The 18,791-nt window shown below is 40.3% G+C and overlaps 1 protein-coding gene and 1 long non-coding RNA gene across 2 annotated transcripts in view; both read right to left on the reverse strand.

The window, feature by feature from the left end:
- Positions 1 to 6,703: 6,703 nt before the first annotated feature.
- LOC311077581 lies at positions 6,704 to 9,238 on the reverse strand. The gene is made up of 3 exons (XR_014604935.1): positions 8,854 to 9,238; positions 8,664 to 8,710; positions 6,704 to 8,557 (listed from the first exon to the last, which is right to left on the reverse strand). It is a non-coding gene; the product is annotated as an uncharacterized lncRNA (long non-coding RNA).
- A 1,739-nt stretch (positions 9,239 to 10,977) lies between these two features.
- Positions 10,978 to 18,791, reverse strand: part of LOC311077566 (uncharacterized protein) — a 578,304-nt gene continuing 570,490 nt past the window's right edge. The window contains exons 19-20 of the mRNA XM_084106093.1: positions 11,161 to 11,193; positions 10,978 to 11,078 (exon numbers count right to left, since the gene is read on the reverse strand). Of these exons, the coding sequence (XP_083962219.1) occupies positions 10,993 to 11,078; positions 11,161 to 11,193 (119 nt within the window). The 3' untranslated portion in view covers positions 10,978 to 10,992. The remainder of the gene's footprint in view (positions 11,079 to 11,160; positions 11,194 to 18,791) is intronic.

Here is an 18,791-nt window from a genome sequence, read left to right on the forward strand (position 1 = left end):
TATATATATATATATATATATATATATAAAATGTTAATTAATGAAGACTTTTTTCCAGAGGTTTTGAACGAATCTCATTGAAAACATTTTAACAGTCACTACTGGAATAGCCTAACAGTGTAATAGATCTACAAATCTTTATTTGAAGCTTAACTTTTGTTTAAAGGGCATTTAGCCTACTTATTTTGATAATAATTTCGAAGGTTTAATAGACAGTCGTCATTGTCATTTAGGAATAATATTGTGCTTGAATCAAGATCGCCATTTTTTTAATGATAAATCGTGCACTCATATGGAGCTGTAGCCAATGTGTTTTCGAATTTAATATTTGTACGTTAACGTTACCAAAAGTAACCCGCGCCCAAGGCCTGGCCTCCCCCATTTCCCGCGATAAAGAATATGGGAATATATAAATCTGCAAAGAACAACTTATATGCATATATAATAAATGACAACTACATTTACTTAAAAAAATACTCAAGTATAAGCTACGTGACAACTCGTTAATGTAAAGTACAAATTTCTCCGTGCGGGAGAGCGAGCGTCTGAATTGTCCTCTTAATGCAAACGTGCCAATGCGATGCATGGTCATATCCCACGAAATAAACAATAAATACTCTGACTACTATAAACACTTAACCTTACATTCGATGGAAGCCCACTCACGTAATAATTCAAATAAAATATAGCCTATACAGTATATGTTTTTGAATACTCGAGCACAGTCACTCATTAGTCTACAAACGTTTTCATACGTATTCGTAAGTAACACTTTCTAATTGTTGAAAATTCATAGCAATTCTGAAATTCAGTTTAAAAGTTAATTTCTTGACCAAAAATGCAATAAACGAGTGTACATTAAGTTAAAAAAAGTTAAGCTTACCTCTTTTCAGTGTCTTCATCACGTTGCGTTTCAGAAAATCTTCACCCACTAACACAATAAACAAGTGTTTATTAATGTTACAACATCAAAATCTAATATTTTACTAAGTTTATAGAAAGTTAAGCTTACCTTTTCACCATCTTCACATGTGCTTCACAAAATGGCTCCAATTTTTGTCTGGAAAGGTGTCAAGGGGTGACTTGAGGCAAGCGGAACCTTTGTTTTGGAGGATGTTTCCCTGCCGGAGCAGTACCGGTGCGACACTTGGCCGGTTCCGGTTGTCCCATGAGCTGTGAGCAAACGGGGGATTAGACGAGGAAATGAGTGTCAGGTACGCGATGAGAGGGTGGCGATCGGCGAATGAGACATGTATCTGAGATGCGGATTATAAAAAGACACTTTGGGGTGAAGGAAGTGTCGAGGTACACAGCATACCTGTCAAGTTTTGGATTTGAAAATAAGGGAAATTTTCCGGCGCCCACCGCGAGCAGTCCCACCCATAGATATCATATATAAAGGCTAGATATCTCGTGCGCGCTGCTGGCCAATGGAGGTCGACGTCCGCACGTGGCGGCCATCTTGCCACAGTGTTCTCGCTCACTTGTTTAATGGTGCATGTACTTTTAAATAACCATAACTTGCTCAATTTTCTACCGATTTTCAAACGGTTTGGTTTGTTATAAACGTCAGAGATGTAGTTATGACACTGCATACATATACTGCATACATATGAAAAATTATAACATACATGTTCAAGCATTCTGAAGTATAGCCACGTTAATAACGTTTGTAAGAAACCAAACCGTTTGTAAATCCGTCAAGATTTCAGCAAGATAAGAGGATTTGTGTGCGTGCTGATCATTCACCTTAATTCACAGCTTCACTGAGACAAGATGGCCGAACGGTGATGCCGGAAGTGACTGCACCATAAGACATCTAGCGTTTATATATGATATCTATGGTCCCACCACCCCAACCAAGCTCCAGTATCCCTTACATTTTAAGACAGGTGTACAAGAAAGCTAAAATCACCACTTGTCAACCACTTATAAACTACAATTGGCTTTATGCACAGCTGCACTACTTCCTGAACTTCAGCCAGCTCCTTTGTTTCCTGTCTGCCATTGGACAAACTGATTAATCCAGGTGTGTCTGATTATTGTTGTTGTGACTATTGAGGTCAGGCACACCTGGATTAATCAGTTTGTCCAATGGCAGACAGGAAACAAAGGAGCTGGCTGAAGTTCAGGAAGTAGTGCAGCTGTGCATAAAGCCAATGATAGGCCTACCTTTGTTGACATTGACATGCTGTGAACATTCATTATAGCCTAAATGAAAAAACAAAAGGGTATATATGAAGAGCATTTATTTAAAGGCTTATTTGCATATTTTCTGTTTATTTAACATTGCTTGTCTTTACATTTACATTTTATTTTCATTCCACACATTCTTTTCATTTCATATTGCTTTTCTTTTACAGTTTTTCTTTTCATTTCACGTAACTTTTCTTTACTCTTTTAGTGAGTTATTGTACAAATTTGTTGCAGACTTTGCAAAGTCTGAGGGTTTTGTTTTTTTGGCAGGAGTGCCTTCCGTCTCTGTCGTGGCGTCCATCATCTGTCTCTGTTTTTTTTGTTGTTTTTTTTCCCGCGTTGTCACTCATCATCTGACCTCACACACTAACCTTGCGACAACTGCCACCTACAGTACCTGTAGTAGGCTACTGCAGGTGGCAGTTATTGCGAGGCTAGTGACAGAGCTCAGATTGGGAATGTTGTTTTTTTTTTTTTTTACTCCGCCCAGGCCCGGGGTATTATTATTTTTTAATAACGCAGGTTAAAATACAGGATATTTACGGGAAAATACTAATACGGGAGGACGGCGGGAAAGAAGGGTAAAATACGAGACTTTCTCTGCCAAAACGGGATACTTGACAGGTATGGTACACAGGGGGAGAAATCAGTGTGTGTGTGTGTGTGTGTGTGTGTGTGTGTGTGTGTGTGTGTGCGCGTGCGCGCGTACTCTATGTCCGACTGCATTCTCCTGTCTTTCCTGTTTTTCTTCTACACTCCATGGTACAGCTTTAAGCACTCAATGTGCAGTGGTACTTTGCATTTCTCACATGCATAGGTAGTGCGCTTCTCACAATGGCGACATCTCTGGAACCGGTGCATCGTGTTAATTGGCCAGTGGGAAGCTTTGTCGTATCTTGCCTGATCTTCAACGGGATCACTCAGTAGAGATCTCCTTCCATGGCTCAGTGGTTTCGTTCCAAACCTTTGCAGAGACTATCCGTGAGAAGGTGAGCAGATCGATGGTCCCTCCAATAACATTTCTGTAAAAGAGATGGCCATTTACAAGAGCACTGTTGATAGACCATGCAAAGATGGGCCACCACCACTTCTTTGACCTGATTGAGATTGTGAGGTCGTGAAGGTCTATTCAGTTCCGAAATGAAATTTGGTGTCTGTCTTTGTCAGTCTGCGCAGAGGTTCTGAGATGCTTGCAAACTGAGGTATGAAACGGCTACTATAGCCAGCTAAACCGAGGAAACTTCTCACCTCTGAAACGTTTTCAGGCTCTCTTGCCTCCACAACTGCTCTCACCCTCTCTGCTGTCGGGCCTATGCCTTTCACTGACAGCAGCATGCCCATAAACACCAATTTGTCCATGTTAAACTGGCACTTCTCTAAATTCAGAGTCAAGCCGCAGCTTTCCAGTCTCTTTAGTACTGCATGCATTCTTTTCTCATGAGACTCTTTATCAGGTGCATGGATGATGATGTAATCTGATATGTTCTCTACTCCTTCAATGCCAGCCAGAACAGTGGCTATTTCATGCTGGTACTGCTCACTTGCTGACAACACTCCAAAAACCAGTCTTTTGAACCTGTATATACCATTATGAACGGCAAACGTGGTGATGTCTCTTGATTTTAGGGTCAATTCCAGCTGATGGTACCCCCATTTCAGGTCTAGTTTGCTGAAAACGACTGACCCATTCATTCCTTGCAACAGTTCATCCACTGTGGGGATCGGGAACCGCCCACGAATGATTGCAGTGTTTGCTTGTCTCATGTCCAAACACATCCTTATTTCCCCATTCGCTTTGGGTACAATGACAACTGGGTTTACCCACGGGGTTGCTCCATTGACTTTCATTATAATGTCCATGTGGAGCAGCTCATTTATCTTTTCCTCAACAGCCTCTCTGAGGTGGAACGGAACGCGTCTAAGGGGCTGTGCAACTGCCGTCACTGTGCTGTCTATGTGTAGGCTAATTTGTTTTGTATTTAGTTTGCCTACTCCACAGAACAATTTGGGGTACTTCTGTCGTATCATGGACTTCACATTGCTCACCACTGCAACATTAGCTCCGATCCTCAGCACTCCTAATTTAACTGCTTTAGCTGTTTTCTGCTTTAGCTGATAAAACGTCTGTCTTGCAAACGCCGTGTTTACCTGAGGCACAAAGTATGCGTTCACAGGGTTGCCAACTCTCACGCATCTCGCGTGACAGTCACGCATTCAGCCTCAATCTCACGCTCTCACGCTCAACAAAGAAATCTCACGCAAAAATAGACATTCTTCTGTGCTGTATTTTTTTTTCACTCATGTGCACTAAGTTTCAGAATTACTATAAACAATTCAGGCTCTTAACTACTGGATGGACCACTAGTTATGGCGCAAATTAGTTAAAAATCTCCCAGAACCTAGAGCGAGCACGCATGCGAGACAGAGACTGTCGTCCAACCGATAGCGCGCGCACGCACGGCAGAGAGGGAAAGTCTTACAACTGCGCATTTTATCAGTTGCGGCGCCTTCATCTATAGGCTACACTGCAGCACGACGTATATTCACATCAAATGTTAACGCAGAGGAACGGGACACTGCAGTTCACAAAAGTTAATTATTTGCATGTGCTTTAAAGCCTTGCCGGTTAAACATGTCATTCGCTGCTGATGCGCGGTTCAAATATGCGCTTTACTGAGCGCGTACACTCGACGCGCATATGCACTAAAAGCCTGTTATTGGACTAAAAGTTATCTTTTGAGTCTTATATTGCGCTAATACTGTCAAATACAGACAATGTTTACATAAACAAGTTGGTTATGTCTAAAGTGAAAGCAAACAGAGAAAATTAATTAAAATCTGCTTGTCATATATGCGTGTATATTAGACGCGTCGCGTGCAGTTCTTAAAGAGACAGTAGCCCTAATAATAAACATGCTGCCGCTTGTTCTTAAAGAGATAGTTCACCCAAAACCTTGGGTGTTTGGTTACTGACATTCTTTCAAATAACGTTTATTTTCAACAGAAGAAAGAAACTTATTCAGGTTTAAAACAACTTAAGAGAGTAAATTATGACTTTTTGGGGGGAGAACTATGCCGTTAATGTTAATAAAACAACAAAACACACAGAGGAAATCATTCACTGCTCTTGACTGAGAACTTTAAGTCTGTTGTGTTTTATTTTCATATTTGTCCATTTAATTACTTTCTTCAATTCTACTGTTAAATACACCTATAGCTGAAAAAATAAAGCACTGTTTATTTCATTTGTATATTAAGTTGTGTATGTGTAATATGTATCTCTGTTCTTAATTTTTAATAACAAAGAAAATAGTGACAAAGATTTCATCTTCGCCACTTTGACCTAAATGTCTGCCATTCTTTTCTATTTTATATTTTGTTACCTATATTTTGTTATAAGGCTTTGTTTTTAAAGTAGGGACATTAGTTTGGCTGTAATGCTCAGTCACATGCAAAATAGTAAAACCAACATGAAAAAGAATCATGATAAAATCGTGATTTTTTCTGAAAAAAACAAACAAAAATTGTGATATTATTGCCATATCGCCCACCCCAGGTGTAAAAAAGTGCCTAGAAATGTGTTATTATTGATCATTATATCACACTACAATTAAACATAATGAAACATTCATTTGAATTGAAATTGTTTTATTAGCTTAGCTAATATTATTTATTAGCTTTTTCTAGAGATTGTAGTCATGCATGACATGGTGAAAAATGACTTGAAATAATACTGAAAATAGGTTAAGATGAATGTTAAAGGTGTGCCCCCTAAAAGCACAAGTGGCCCCTGCCTGCCCCCCCCCCCCCCCAGTTACCCCCCCCCCCCCCAGTTAGCCCCCCCGTCGGAGAAGTCTCACTCCGAGCTAAACTGAAAAGTTGGCAACCCTGCGTTCAGTGCTGTTACTGCCTGCGCGTAGTCTGTTGGCCCTCCTGTGTCAGCGAGTGTGGAGAAAATATCCTGCACATCTGTCCCAGCGTGATGTAAGAGCAAGGCTCTCTGTCTTTGCTTTGTAGCGTCGGGTGCATCGTCAGTCAGGATCAAACCCTTTCCATCGGCAAAAAGTTCAAATGCATTTAACCATCTTGTCCACCGCGGACCCAACGTGGCTGGATCGCTGTAGCAGTCGAACTTGGGAACAGTACCGTCCATCTTTAACGCGCACCGCCTATCTCCACTAAACTTTTCGGTTAACTGAGATAAAACAGTCGGCGTGACGCACGTCTAACTCACTTTCAGATTTAACTAACAAGTGAGTCCTTGTTGCATCATCCTCGTCGCCAATGTTGTAACCTTTCTAGTTATTTCGGATCGAACCACACAGACACCAGATTTAACTTCTATCCTTTATCTCCGCTTTGTGCGTAATGACGTTGATGACGACACATCAATACACAACACTCGATGATACTTCTCAATAGTGCAGTGCTGTTACAGGGCTAGAGAGTTCACAGTTGTTGAATTGTTGAATTGTACTGTTGGTTTCAGTCATTAAAGGCAGCAGATTTGAAAACTGGTAATCAGCAAACCAAGACAGAGAAAAGTCACGCCAATGAACCTTTAAATCTGGATACCAGAGTGATCAATGAAAACGGCGGCGGGATTGCATAAATATACATTTATTCAGCAGAGACTTTTATTGAAAATGATGAGAATAATACAAACATATTGCTAAATCAAAGCAGAACACAAGCACAGTCATTAATACAAGTTACTAACAGTATTTTAATTTGTTCTTTTGAAGATTGAACTGTATTCTGCTGCTTAGTATTGGCAAGTTACAATGTAATTGGTTACTTTTTTTTTAGTTAAAAAGTAATGTAATTACATTTTTTAAATATCTATTACTGCCTTTCAGGCACTTCACTTGAGTTTCACATTTCTAAAATACATTTAAATCTTAGTGGAGAAGGCTTGTAAATGAGGCTTATTTTCCTCTGCATGATAGACATCCCATTAAAACACTGACATTTATTACATAAAGTACATTTATAATCGTTATGAATATTGTCTTGCTCTTCATCCGAGCTGATGCACTCATCACAGATTGGCTTATTGCTCACAACATAATGCGTCACTTTTGGTAAACTGATGCTTACAAAGATTAAAGATGATTTTTAAAAATAAGTTCATCTGTCTACTGTCATCAGTTTAACATTTCAAGAGAAGTCAATGTTTCCTTCTGTCTCTGAGAGAAACATTTCAGATTCTTTCCCAACAGTGACCTGTAAGTGTCACAACTGATCCATAACCTGTTCTAATAACTGATCCATGTTAACAGGTCAGAGCTTTCACACTGCACGCGGATGCGGTCCGGCGATCCGTTCCAGTTGTGGTGCGTATACAGCCGTGCAGCGATCGTTTCTGAGTCTATTTCTGCTGTGCTGCAGACGCTGAATTAAAGTGACAGCGCATGGTTCGTGGTCAAAATGAACACAGATTGACATGAAAATATAATAATCTCACCATAAATGCATTTAATTAAATAAAATGTAGTAATCTCACCATAAATGTATTTAATTAAATACTACTTTTTTTCACAGTCATCTTTTTACTTTAAAACCGGGGTAAAGCAAGGAAAACTACAATTTACCTCAACAAGGCGACATAATGAACAACACTCGTCTCATTCGTGGAGGTGGAAAAACAAGTTCTTTGTGACATGCAAGATTTATTGTATTAAAATTGAAATGCAAAAGAAAAGGCATGAGAGTCGGCTGTTTTTGTCAATTTTAAGTTTTAATTTAAAATGTTTGCGATTTTAATATAAGTACATGGTTAAATATTTGACCACTTGCTTGAGCAACTTAATATAAGTAGAAGTAATGCATGGAATAATAGCCCTACGTTGTTTAAATTGTGTTTAAACGTGCATACGTCCATTAAAGAGTATGTGTACAAAGAGAATCGCAATGCTGCCAAAACTTTTTTTTAAATAAAAGTTGCTGCATAACTTCTGGATTTGAAATAAAAATAGTAAGTATGTGTTTGTGGTACAGCCACGGATCAGTTATTCACTGCAAAAGCAGCAAAGCACTATAGCTCGTGCTGCTCCTGTGCTACATACGCACCGCAACACGCACCGCATACACACTGCAAACGGAATATGTGTGAAACTGGCGTCAGAGTGAATCTCTTCATTACTGAAGGAGACAGTAGCATCACTGAGATACAGCAGAATACAGGGGCTCATCAGAGGGGACTGTGGGTAATTGGACTGTTGAGTAAAGTGGATTCTGTGAATCAGAGGGGATTGTGGGTGACTGGACTGACGAGTAAAGTGGATTCTGTGAATCAGAGGGGATTGTGGGTAACTGGACTGTCGAATAGAGGAGTTGATGTAGAATCTGAGTTTTGAACCTGTAAGAGAAGCAAAATCCCCCAAACATGAAGTCTCAGTTTAAAGGTACAGCAAACATGCCCACTTATCTGACATCATGAAGCACAGATCAGTTCTGAAACTCACCATCTCATGATCTCCGGTCTCTCTTCTGTCTGATGATGAAATGATGCCTGTGTGAACAAGAGCCACATCTCAGACTGAGAAAATGAGAGATAATTTAACTGTGTGTGTATTTCAGAACAGCAGAGGGCGACACACTCAGATTTACTAAGTGTAAAGTGTGTGTGTGTGTGTGTGTGTGTGTGTGTCTCACCATGTTTACAGCAGTATTTTATTTTGAGCAACATGAGCACTAAACACACACCCAGCAGGATCAAACCCACAGAAACCACAACTATCACAGAGGAACCTGAAATCACACAAAGGGATTTTCACAGAGAAACAAGGTGAGAATGTTATGTTCAACGACATTCTTACACATGCTGTACTTTAAATGCTTGTTTATATCATGAGATAACTTTGAACTCAAAATGTGAAACGGATATACCAGAATTATCCTGGGATGTTTCTCTTTCAGGGTCATGTGACGTTGTTTCTAAAAATACACAACCATCTTTATCTTTATATCATATGATCACTTTCAACTCAAACTGAGCAACGGATCTGCTGGATCTTACCAGACTTTCCTTCATCCTGGGATGTCGTTGTTTCTGAAAATACACAACCATAGAGTGTTTTGGTTAAACCAATTAGAGGAACAGGATCTGTCAAAAAAAAATCACACAAAGGGATTTTCACGGAGAAACAAGGTGAGACTTAGGGCTGTGACGGTGGCAGTTTTTTACCAACGTGGTAGTAATGAACCAACTACCGGCGGTGTTGCGGTGGTTGGGGGGTTGTTTTGAAATAAATAAAAAAAAACAAAGAAACAACACACTAAAGCCTGTAAAGCATTGAAAAAAATATCCGTAAATACTGGTAACTTACATATAATAAAGTTGAATCTATTTAAAAAAAACCAAAAAACTTTCGTTTAATATTTCCACACAAAGACGCGTGATATAGCCTACCGCTCTGCACTTTGAGAGGGATGTGGGACACGAGCAGGAAAGAGACCATCGATCTCTTTTCTGATATCTTCATGTTTTTTACTTCTTGTAAAAGGTATGAAGAATTTTATCTTCCACAAGGGCAATGCATTTAGGCTATGTTTGCGCGCTGCCAGAGAAACTAAAATCACCCGCGCGTGTGAAACGCGCTTTACAAATGAACTTGACGCACCTTACCAATTACCATATGTCTAATAACGAGCACAAACTGTGTTAAAAAGAATTTGACGTACAAGTAAAAATGTAGGCTATCTATCCTACAGTGTTTTTCTACTTTACCACAGTAAAGAATACGAAAATAATAGACCTAATTAAAAGCGAACAAAGGAAGAAACGTTTATAATCTCCTTTGGAAATGGGTGAGACGCGAGTGAAGATATGGGAAAAGAAACAAGAGATTCCGTGGAGGGATGAGTCACGATTTTTGAATAGTCGATTAGTTGATTTAATTATAGAATATCTAATATGTTGTGCGATTATTCTCTAAAATAAAATCTCCATGTTCTGGTGCTGATGCAGTGGTGACGCGTTCATGTAACCAGAGGGTGATGCTGCCAATAATGCACATAAGTAACAACTGTCACAAAGAACCGGCAAAAGTAATGATTAGGAATGTGTCAAATATAGCAAGGAGACATTTGAATTGTTTATTAATAAAGTGTTTTTTTTATGTGTCAGTGTCGGGCTGCAAAGATGAAGTTGACGATGCTGACTCGTCATCTTCGCAGTGAACGCGCCTATAGAGAGAAATGCACAGTTCATACGGAATACATAAGCATATGCTAGTCGGTTTATTTTCGTTTTGAATTGTTTTGTTTAAAAGTAGACAGTTCAAGCTTTCTATATGGAATAACTGATGGAATATTTTTAAATTCGCTGATAATCAGGTGATCAGATTGCAAACCAGAATTCAAAGCCGACAAAGTTTAAATTTATGGGGGGGGGCGAACCACCGCCAGTACTACTCAGCCACCACGGTGGCGCGGTTGTCAAGTTTACCGGCACAGCCCTAGTGAGACTATGACATCATGTATGAGTATTCTTACACATGCTGTACATCCATCACTCATCTTTATATCATAAGATCACTTTCAACTCAAACTGAGCAATGGATCTGCTGGATCTTACCAGACTTTCCTTCATCCTGGGATGTCGTTGTTTCTGAAAATACACAACCATAGAGTGTTTTGGTTAAACCAAATAGAGAAACAGGATCTGTCAAAAAAAATCTCACAAAGGGATTTTCACAGAGAGACAAGGTGAGACTATAACATCATGTATGAGTATTCTTACACATGCTGTACATCCATCACTCATCTTTATATCATATGATCACTTTCAACTCAAACTGAGCAACGGATCTGTTGGATCTTACCAGACTTTTCTTTATCCAGGGATGTTTCTCTTTCAGGGTCAGGTGACGTTGTTTCTGTAAATACACAACCATCTTTATCTTTATATCATATGATCACATTCAACTCAAACTGAGCAATGGATCTGCTGGATCTTACCAGACTTTCCTTCATCCTGGGATGTCGTTGTTTCTGAAAATACACAATCATAGAGCGCTAATGGTCAAATTTATTAGAGGAACAAATTCAGTCATCATTTACTCAGATCATCTGTGGAACAAAAATCTGATTGTTTGAAGAATTTTTTCTGTACATCGAAAGCAGACAGCAACTAGTCAAGCTCCCAAAAGGACAAAAAAAGCCATAAAAGTGCCCATGTGACGTGTCAAGTCACATTTATTTATATAGGCTAGTGCTTTATACAATCCCGACTGTTTTTTAAATCAGCTTCACACTTATAAATAGGAAAATAGCAGTGTTAATGTTGCAAAGTTCTTCAGTTATAAAAACAAAAACAATTTCAGTATTCCAGTATCCCAAATATACTGTGTGAAGATATAAAGATATAAATATACTGCCGAGTGTGAAGCGGCTGGGATGAGAATCAGCGCCTCCAAATCTGAGGCCATGGTTCTCAGTCGGAAAAGGGTGGCTTGCCCACTTAAGGTTGGTGGAGAGTTCCTGCCTCAAGTGGAGGAGTTCAAGTATCTTGGGGTCTTGTTCACGAGTGAGGGAAGGATGGAATGGGAGATTGACAGACGGATCAGTGCAGCTTCTGCATGTAATGCAGTAATGCAGTCGATGTACCGGTCTGTCGTGGTGAAGAAAGAGCTGAGCCGCAAGGCGAAGCTCTCGATTTACCGGTCAATCTACGTTCCTACTCTCACCTATGGTCATGAGCTGTGGGTCATGACCGAAAGGACAAGATCCCGGACACAGGCGGCCGGAATGAGCTTTCTCCGCAGGGTGGCTGGGCGATCCCTTAGAGATAGGGTGAGAAGCTCGGTCACTCGGGAAGAGCTCTGAGTAGAGCCGCTGCTCCTCCACATCGAGAGGGGCCAGCTGAGGTGGCTCGGGCATCTTTTCCGGATGTCTCCTGGTCGCCTTCCCGGGAAGGTGTTCCGGGTATGTCCCACCAGGAAGGTGTTCCGGGTATGTCCCACCGGGAGGAGGCCCCGGGGAAGACCTAGGACGCAGATGGGAGTTTTACTTACTCAAACATGTTCTGAGGGCAGAAAGGAAAATGATTGGTTTACAGCTTCAACCAATGAAACTGAAGCAAGGGCGGGGTTTAGACGTTTGAATTTGAGATGCGCTGCGGAGGGATTTCTTGAGGAATAGTCGGAAGAAAAGACAGATGTTCGTGGAGAACGCATTTATTGCAAGGTAAGTGAATTTACAACTATATTTTGTTAATTCAACATCCTCTAATGTTTACTAAGATAATAAGCGAACATTTAAAAATGCACAGAACTAATCATCGTCTAAATATCGTATTGTATGCATTTTGATTTGACTGTTTCATCAGTCGACCAAAACAAAGCTGCTTATGGGGTAACTAGTGTAAAACATGCTTTTCCAATGCTTCCTCGCTGTCTGTTAAATTGATATGCGAGAACAGAACTCGTTCAAATTTTCCGCGATATTTCAACGGTCAAAATGATACATCTCCCGCCTTCGCGCTGCTCTCAGGGCAGGAGTACTCGATAGATTCAAACTGCTGTTATTTTAGTGTATTACGCGCTGCTCTCAGGGCAGGAGTACTCGATAGATTCAAACTGCTGTTATTTTAGTGTATTACGCACTGCTCTCAGGGCAGGAGTACTCGATAGATTCAAACTGCTGTTATTTTAGTGTATTACGCGCTGCTCTCAGGGCAGGAGTACTCAATAGATTCAAACTGCTGTTATTTAAGTGTATTACGCGCTGCTCTCGGGGCAGGAGTACTCAATAGATTCAAATGGCTTTTATTTTACTGTATTACGCGCTGCTCTCAGGGCAGGAGTACTCAATAGATTCAAATCACTGTTATTTTAGTAACTTATATTACGAGCTGCTCTCAGGGCAGGAGTATAGATTCAAATTGCTGTTATTTTTAGTGTATTACGCGCTGCTCTCAGGGCAGGAGTACTCAATAGATTCAAACTGCTGTTATTTTTAGTGTATTACGCGCTGCTCTCAGGGCAGGAGTACTCAATAGATTCAAATCGCTTTTATTTTAGTGTATTACGCGCTGCTCTCAGGGCAGGAGTACTCAATAGATTCAAACTGCTGTTATTTAAGTGTATTACGCGCTGCTCTCGGGGCAGGAGTACTCAATAGATTCAAATGGCTTTTATTTTACTGTATTACGCGCTGCTCTCAGGGCAGGAGTACTCAATAGATTCAAATCACTGTTATTTTAGTAACTTATATTACGAGCTGCTCTCAGGGCAGGAGTATAGATTCAAATTGCTGTTATTTTTAGTGTATTACGCGCTGCTCTCAGGGCAGGAGTACTCAATAGATTCAAATCACTTTAATTTTAGTGTATTACGCACTGCTCTCAGGGCAGGAGTACTCAATAGATTCAAATCGCTTTTATTTTACTGTATTACGCACTGCTCTCAGGGCAGGAGTACTCAATAGATTCAAATCGCTGTTATTTTTAGTGTATTACGCGCTGCTCTCAGGGCAGGAGTACTCAATAGATTCAAATCACTGTTATTTTAGTAACTTATATTACGAGCTGCTCTCAGGGCAGGAGTATAGATTCAAATTGCTGTTATTTTTAGTGTATTACGCGCTGCTCTCAGGGCAGGAGTACTCAATAGATTCAAATCACTTTAATTTTAGTGTATTACGCGCTGCTCTCAGGGCAGGAGTACTCAATAGATTCAAATCGCTGTTATTTTTAGTGTATTACGCGCTGCTCTCAGGGCAGGAGTACTCAATAAATTCAAATCACTTTTATTTTAGTGTATTATGTGCTGCTCTCAGGGCAGGAGTACTCAATAGATTCAAATCGCTGTTATTTTAGTGTATTACGCGCTGCTCTCAGGGCAGGAGTACTCAATAGATTCAAATCGCTGTTATTTTTAGTGTATTACGAGCTGCTCTCAGGGCAGGAGTACTCAATAGATTCAAATCGCTGTTATTTTTAGTGTATTACGCGCTGCTCTCAGGGCAGGAGTACTCAGTAGATTCAAATCGCTGTTATTTTTAGTGTATTACGCGCTGCTCTCAGGGCAGGTGTACTCAATAGATTCAAATCACTTTTATTTTAGTGTATTACGTGCTGCTCTCAGGGCAGGAGTACTCAATAGATTCAAATCGCTGTTATTTTTAGTGTATTACGCGCTGCTCTCAGGGCAGGAGTACTCAATAGATTCAAATCGCTGTTATTTTTAGTGTATTACGCGCTGCTCTCAGGGCAGGTGTACTCAATAGATTCAAATCACTTTTATTTTAGTGTATTACGTGCTGCTCTCAGGGCAGGAGTACTCAATAGATTCAAATCGCTTTTATTTTAGTGTATTACGCGCTGCTCTCAGGGCAGGAGTACTCAATAGATTCAAATCACTGTTATTTTAGTGTATTACGCGCTGCTCTCAGGGCAGGAGTACTCAATAGATTCAAATCGCTGTTATTTTAGTGTATTATGCGCTGCTCTCAGGGCAGGAGTACTCAATAGATTCAAATCGCTGTTATATTAGTGTATTACGCGCTGCTCTCAGGGCAGGAGTACTCAATAGATTCAAACTGCTGTTATTTTTAGTGTATTACACGCTGCTCTCAGGGCAGGAGTACTCAATAGATTCAAACTGCTGTTATTTTTAGTGTATTACGCGCTGCTCTCAGGGCAGGAGTACTCAATAGATTCAAATCACTGTTATTTTAGTAACTTATATTACGAGCTGCTCTCAGGGCAGGAGTATAGATTCAAATTGCTGTTATTTTTAGTGTATTACGCGCTGCTCTCAGGGCAGGAGTACTCAATAGATTCAAATCACTTTAATTTTAGTGTATTACGCGCTGCTCTCAGGGCAGGAGTACTCAATAGATTCAAATCGCTGTTATTTTTAGTGTATTACGCGCTGCTCTCAGGGCAGGAGTACTCAATAAATTCAAATCACTTTTATTTTAGTGTATTATGTGCTGCTCTCAGGGCAGGAGTACTCAATAGATTCAAATCGCTGTTATTTTAGTGTATTACGCGCTGCTCTCAGGGCAGGAGTACTCAATAGATTCAAATCGCTGTTATTTTTAGTGTATTACGAGCTGCTCTCAGGGCAGGAGTACTCAATAGATTCAAATCGCTGTTATTTTTAGTGTATTACGCGCTGCTCTCAGGGCAGGAGTACTCAGTAGATTCAAATCGCTGTTATTTTTAGTGTATTACGCGCTGCTCTCAGGGCAGGTGTACTCAATAGATTCAAATCACTTTTATTTTAGTGTATTACGTGCTGCTCTCAGGGCAGGAGTACTCAATAGATTCAAATCGCTGTTATTTTTAGTGTATTACGCGCTGCTCTCAGGGCAGGAGTACTCAATAGATTCAAATCGCTGTTATTTTTAGTGTATTACGCGCTGCTCTCAGGGCAGGTGTACTCAATAGATTCAAATCACTTTTATTTTAGTGTATTACGTGCTGCTCTCAGGGCAGGAGTACTCAATAGATTCAAATCGCTTTTATTTTAGTGTATTACGCGCTGCTCTCAGGGCAGGAGTACTCAATAGATTCAAATCACTGTTATTTTAGTGTATTACGCGCTGCTCTCAGGGCAGGAGTACTCAATAGATTCAAATCGCTGTTATTTTAGTGTATTATGCGCTGCTCTCAGGGCAGGAGTACTCAATAGATTCAAATCGCTGTTATATTAGTGTATTACGCGCTGCTCTCAGGGCAGGAGTACTCAATAGATTCAAACTGCTGTTATTTTTAGTGTATTACACGCTGCTCTCAGGGCAGGAGTACTCAATAGATTCAAACTGCTGTTATTTTTAGTGTATTACGCGCTGCTCTCAGGGCAGGAGTACTCAATAAATTCAAATCACTTTTATTTTAGTGTATTACGTGCTGCTCTCAGGGCAGGAGTACCCCATTGGTTTTAAATCGCTGTTATTTTAGTGTATTACGCGCTGCTCTCAGGGCAGGAGTACTCAATAGATTCAAATCGCTGTTATTTTTAGTGTATTACGAGCTGCTCTCAGGGCAGGAGTACTCAATAGATTCAAATCGCTGTTATTTTTAGTGTATTACGCGCTGCTCTCAGGGCAGGAGTACTCAATAGATTCAAATCGCTGTTATTTTTAGTGTATTACGCGCTGCTCTCAGGGCAGGTGTACTCAATAGATTCAAATCACTTTTATTGTAGTGTATTACGTGCTGCTCTCAGGGCAGGAGTACTCAATAGATTCAAATCGCTGTTATTTTATTGTATTACGCGCTGCTCTCAGGGCAGGAGTACTCAATAGATTCAAATCGCTGTTATTTTAGTGTATTACGCGCTGCTCTCAGGGCAGGAGTACTCAATAGATTCAAATCGCTGTTATTTTAGTGTATTACGCGCTGCTCTCAGGGCAGGAGTACTCAATAGATTCAAACTGCTGTTATTTTAGTGTATTACGCGCTGCTCTCAGGGCAGGAGTACTCGATAGATTTAAATTGCTGTTATTTTAGTGCATTACGCGCTGCTCTCAGGGCAGGAGTACTCAATAGATTCAAATCACTGTTATTTTAGTAACTTATATTACGAGCTGCTCTCAGGGCAGGAGTACTCAATAGATTCAAATCGCTGTTATTTTAGTGTATTACGCGCTGCTCTCAGGGCAGGAGTATAGATTCAAATTGCTGTTATTTTTAGTGTATTACGCGCTGCTCTCAGGGCAGGAGTACTCAATAGATTCAAATCTCTGTTATTTTAGTGTATTACGCGCTGCTCTCAGGGCAGGAGTACTCAATAAATTCAAATCACTTTTATTTTAGTGTATTACGTGCTGCTCTCAGGGCAGGAGTACTCAATAGATTCAAATTGCTGTTATTTTTAGTGTATTACGCGCTGCTCTCAGGGCAGGAGTACTCAATAGATTCAAATCTCTGTTATTTTAGTGTATTACGCGCTGCTCTCAGGGCAGGAGTACTCAATAGATTCAAACTGCTGTTATTTTAGTGTATTACGCGCTGCTCTCAGGGCAGGAGTACTCAATAGATTCAAATCGCTGTTATTTTAGTGTATTACGCGCTGCTCTCAGGGCAGGAGTACTCAATAAATTCAAATCACTTTTATTTTAGTGTATTACGTGCTGCTCTCAGGGCAGGAGTACTCAATAGATTCAAATCGCTGTTATTTTAGTGTATTACGCGCTGCTCTCAGGGCAGGAGTACTCAATAGATTCAAATCGCTGTTATTTTTAGTGTATTACGAGCTGCTCTCAGGGCAGGAGTACTCAATAGATTCAAATCGCTGTTATTTTTAGTGTATTACGCGCTGCTCTCAGGGCAGGAGTACTCAGTAGATTCAAATCGCTGTTATTTTTAGTGTATTACGCGCTGCTCTCAGGGCAGGTGTACTCAATAGATTCAAATCACTTTTATTTTAGTGTATTACGTGCTGCTCTCAGGGCAGGAGTACTCAATAGATTCAAATCGCTGTTATTTTTAGTGTATTACGCGCTGCTCTCAGGGCAGGAGTACTCAATAGATTCAAATCGCTGTTATTTTTAGTGTATTACGCGCTGCTCTCAGGGCAGGTGTACTCAATAGATTCAAATCACTTTTATTTTAGTGTATTACGTGCTGCTCTCAGGGCAGGAGTACTCAATAGATTCAAATCGCTTTTATTTTAGTGTATTACGCGCTGCTCTCAGGGCAGGAGTACTCAATAGATTCAAATCACTGTTATTTTAGTGTATTACGCGCTGCTCTCAGGGCAGGAGTACTCAATAGATTCAAATCGCTGTTATTTTAGTGTATTATGCGCTGCTCTCAGGGCAGGAGTACTCAATAGATTCAAATCACTGTTATTTTAGTGTATTACGCGCTGCTCTCAGGGCAGGAGTACTCAATAGATTCAAATCGCTGTTATTTTAGTGTATTATGCGCTGCTCTCAGGGCAGGAGTACTCAATAGATTCAAATCGCTGTTATTTTAGTGTATTACGCGCTGCTCTCAGGGCAGGAGTACTCAATAGATTCAAACTGCTGTTATTTTTAGTGTATTACACGCTGCTCTCAGGGCAGGAGTACTCAATAGATTCAAACTGCTGTTATTTTTAGTGTATTACGCGCTGCTCTCAGGGCAGGAGTACTCAATAAATTCAAATCACTTTTATTTTAGTGTATAGAGCTGGTAAGTCCCGCCCCTTCCGTAAAACCCCGCTGGACCTCAAAGTTGAAAAACCGTCAATGCAAGTGAATGGGAGAAAATAATTATTTTCTGGTCCCGTTTGAATTGTGCCATGAATGTGAACATATGTTGTCTGTGAATTTTTTATATAACTCTTCATGTTACGAGTTTGACAGTATATGGTATGATTCTTCAGCTAGCAGTTGTGGAAAAGACATAACGACAAAAGACTACATGTCGCCTATGTGACGTCACCCCATAAAGTTGACTTACCCGTGGTTTTCACCAACCTCAACGATTTTGTCCTCTCCCTGAAAGAAGGCGGTGAAGTGCACCAAAGGCACAGCCATGTTTAGCGGGATCCGTGAGCTAGTCCGTGTGCTAGTGGTGTTGACGTTTCAAACGCGTCGAGAGTTGTAGTCCACAAAGTGCTCTCACACAAAGTCTAACCGTATCAAACTTC

The sequence above is a fragment of the Abramis brama genome (assembly GCF_963993115.1).
Source record: "Abramis brama genome assembly, chromosome: 2".
NCBI lineage: Eukaryota > Metazoa > Chordata > Actinopteri > Cypriniformes > Leuciscidae > Abramis > Abramis brama.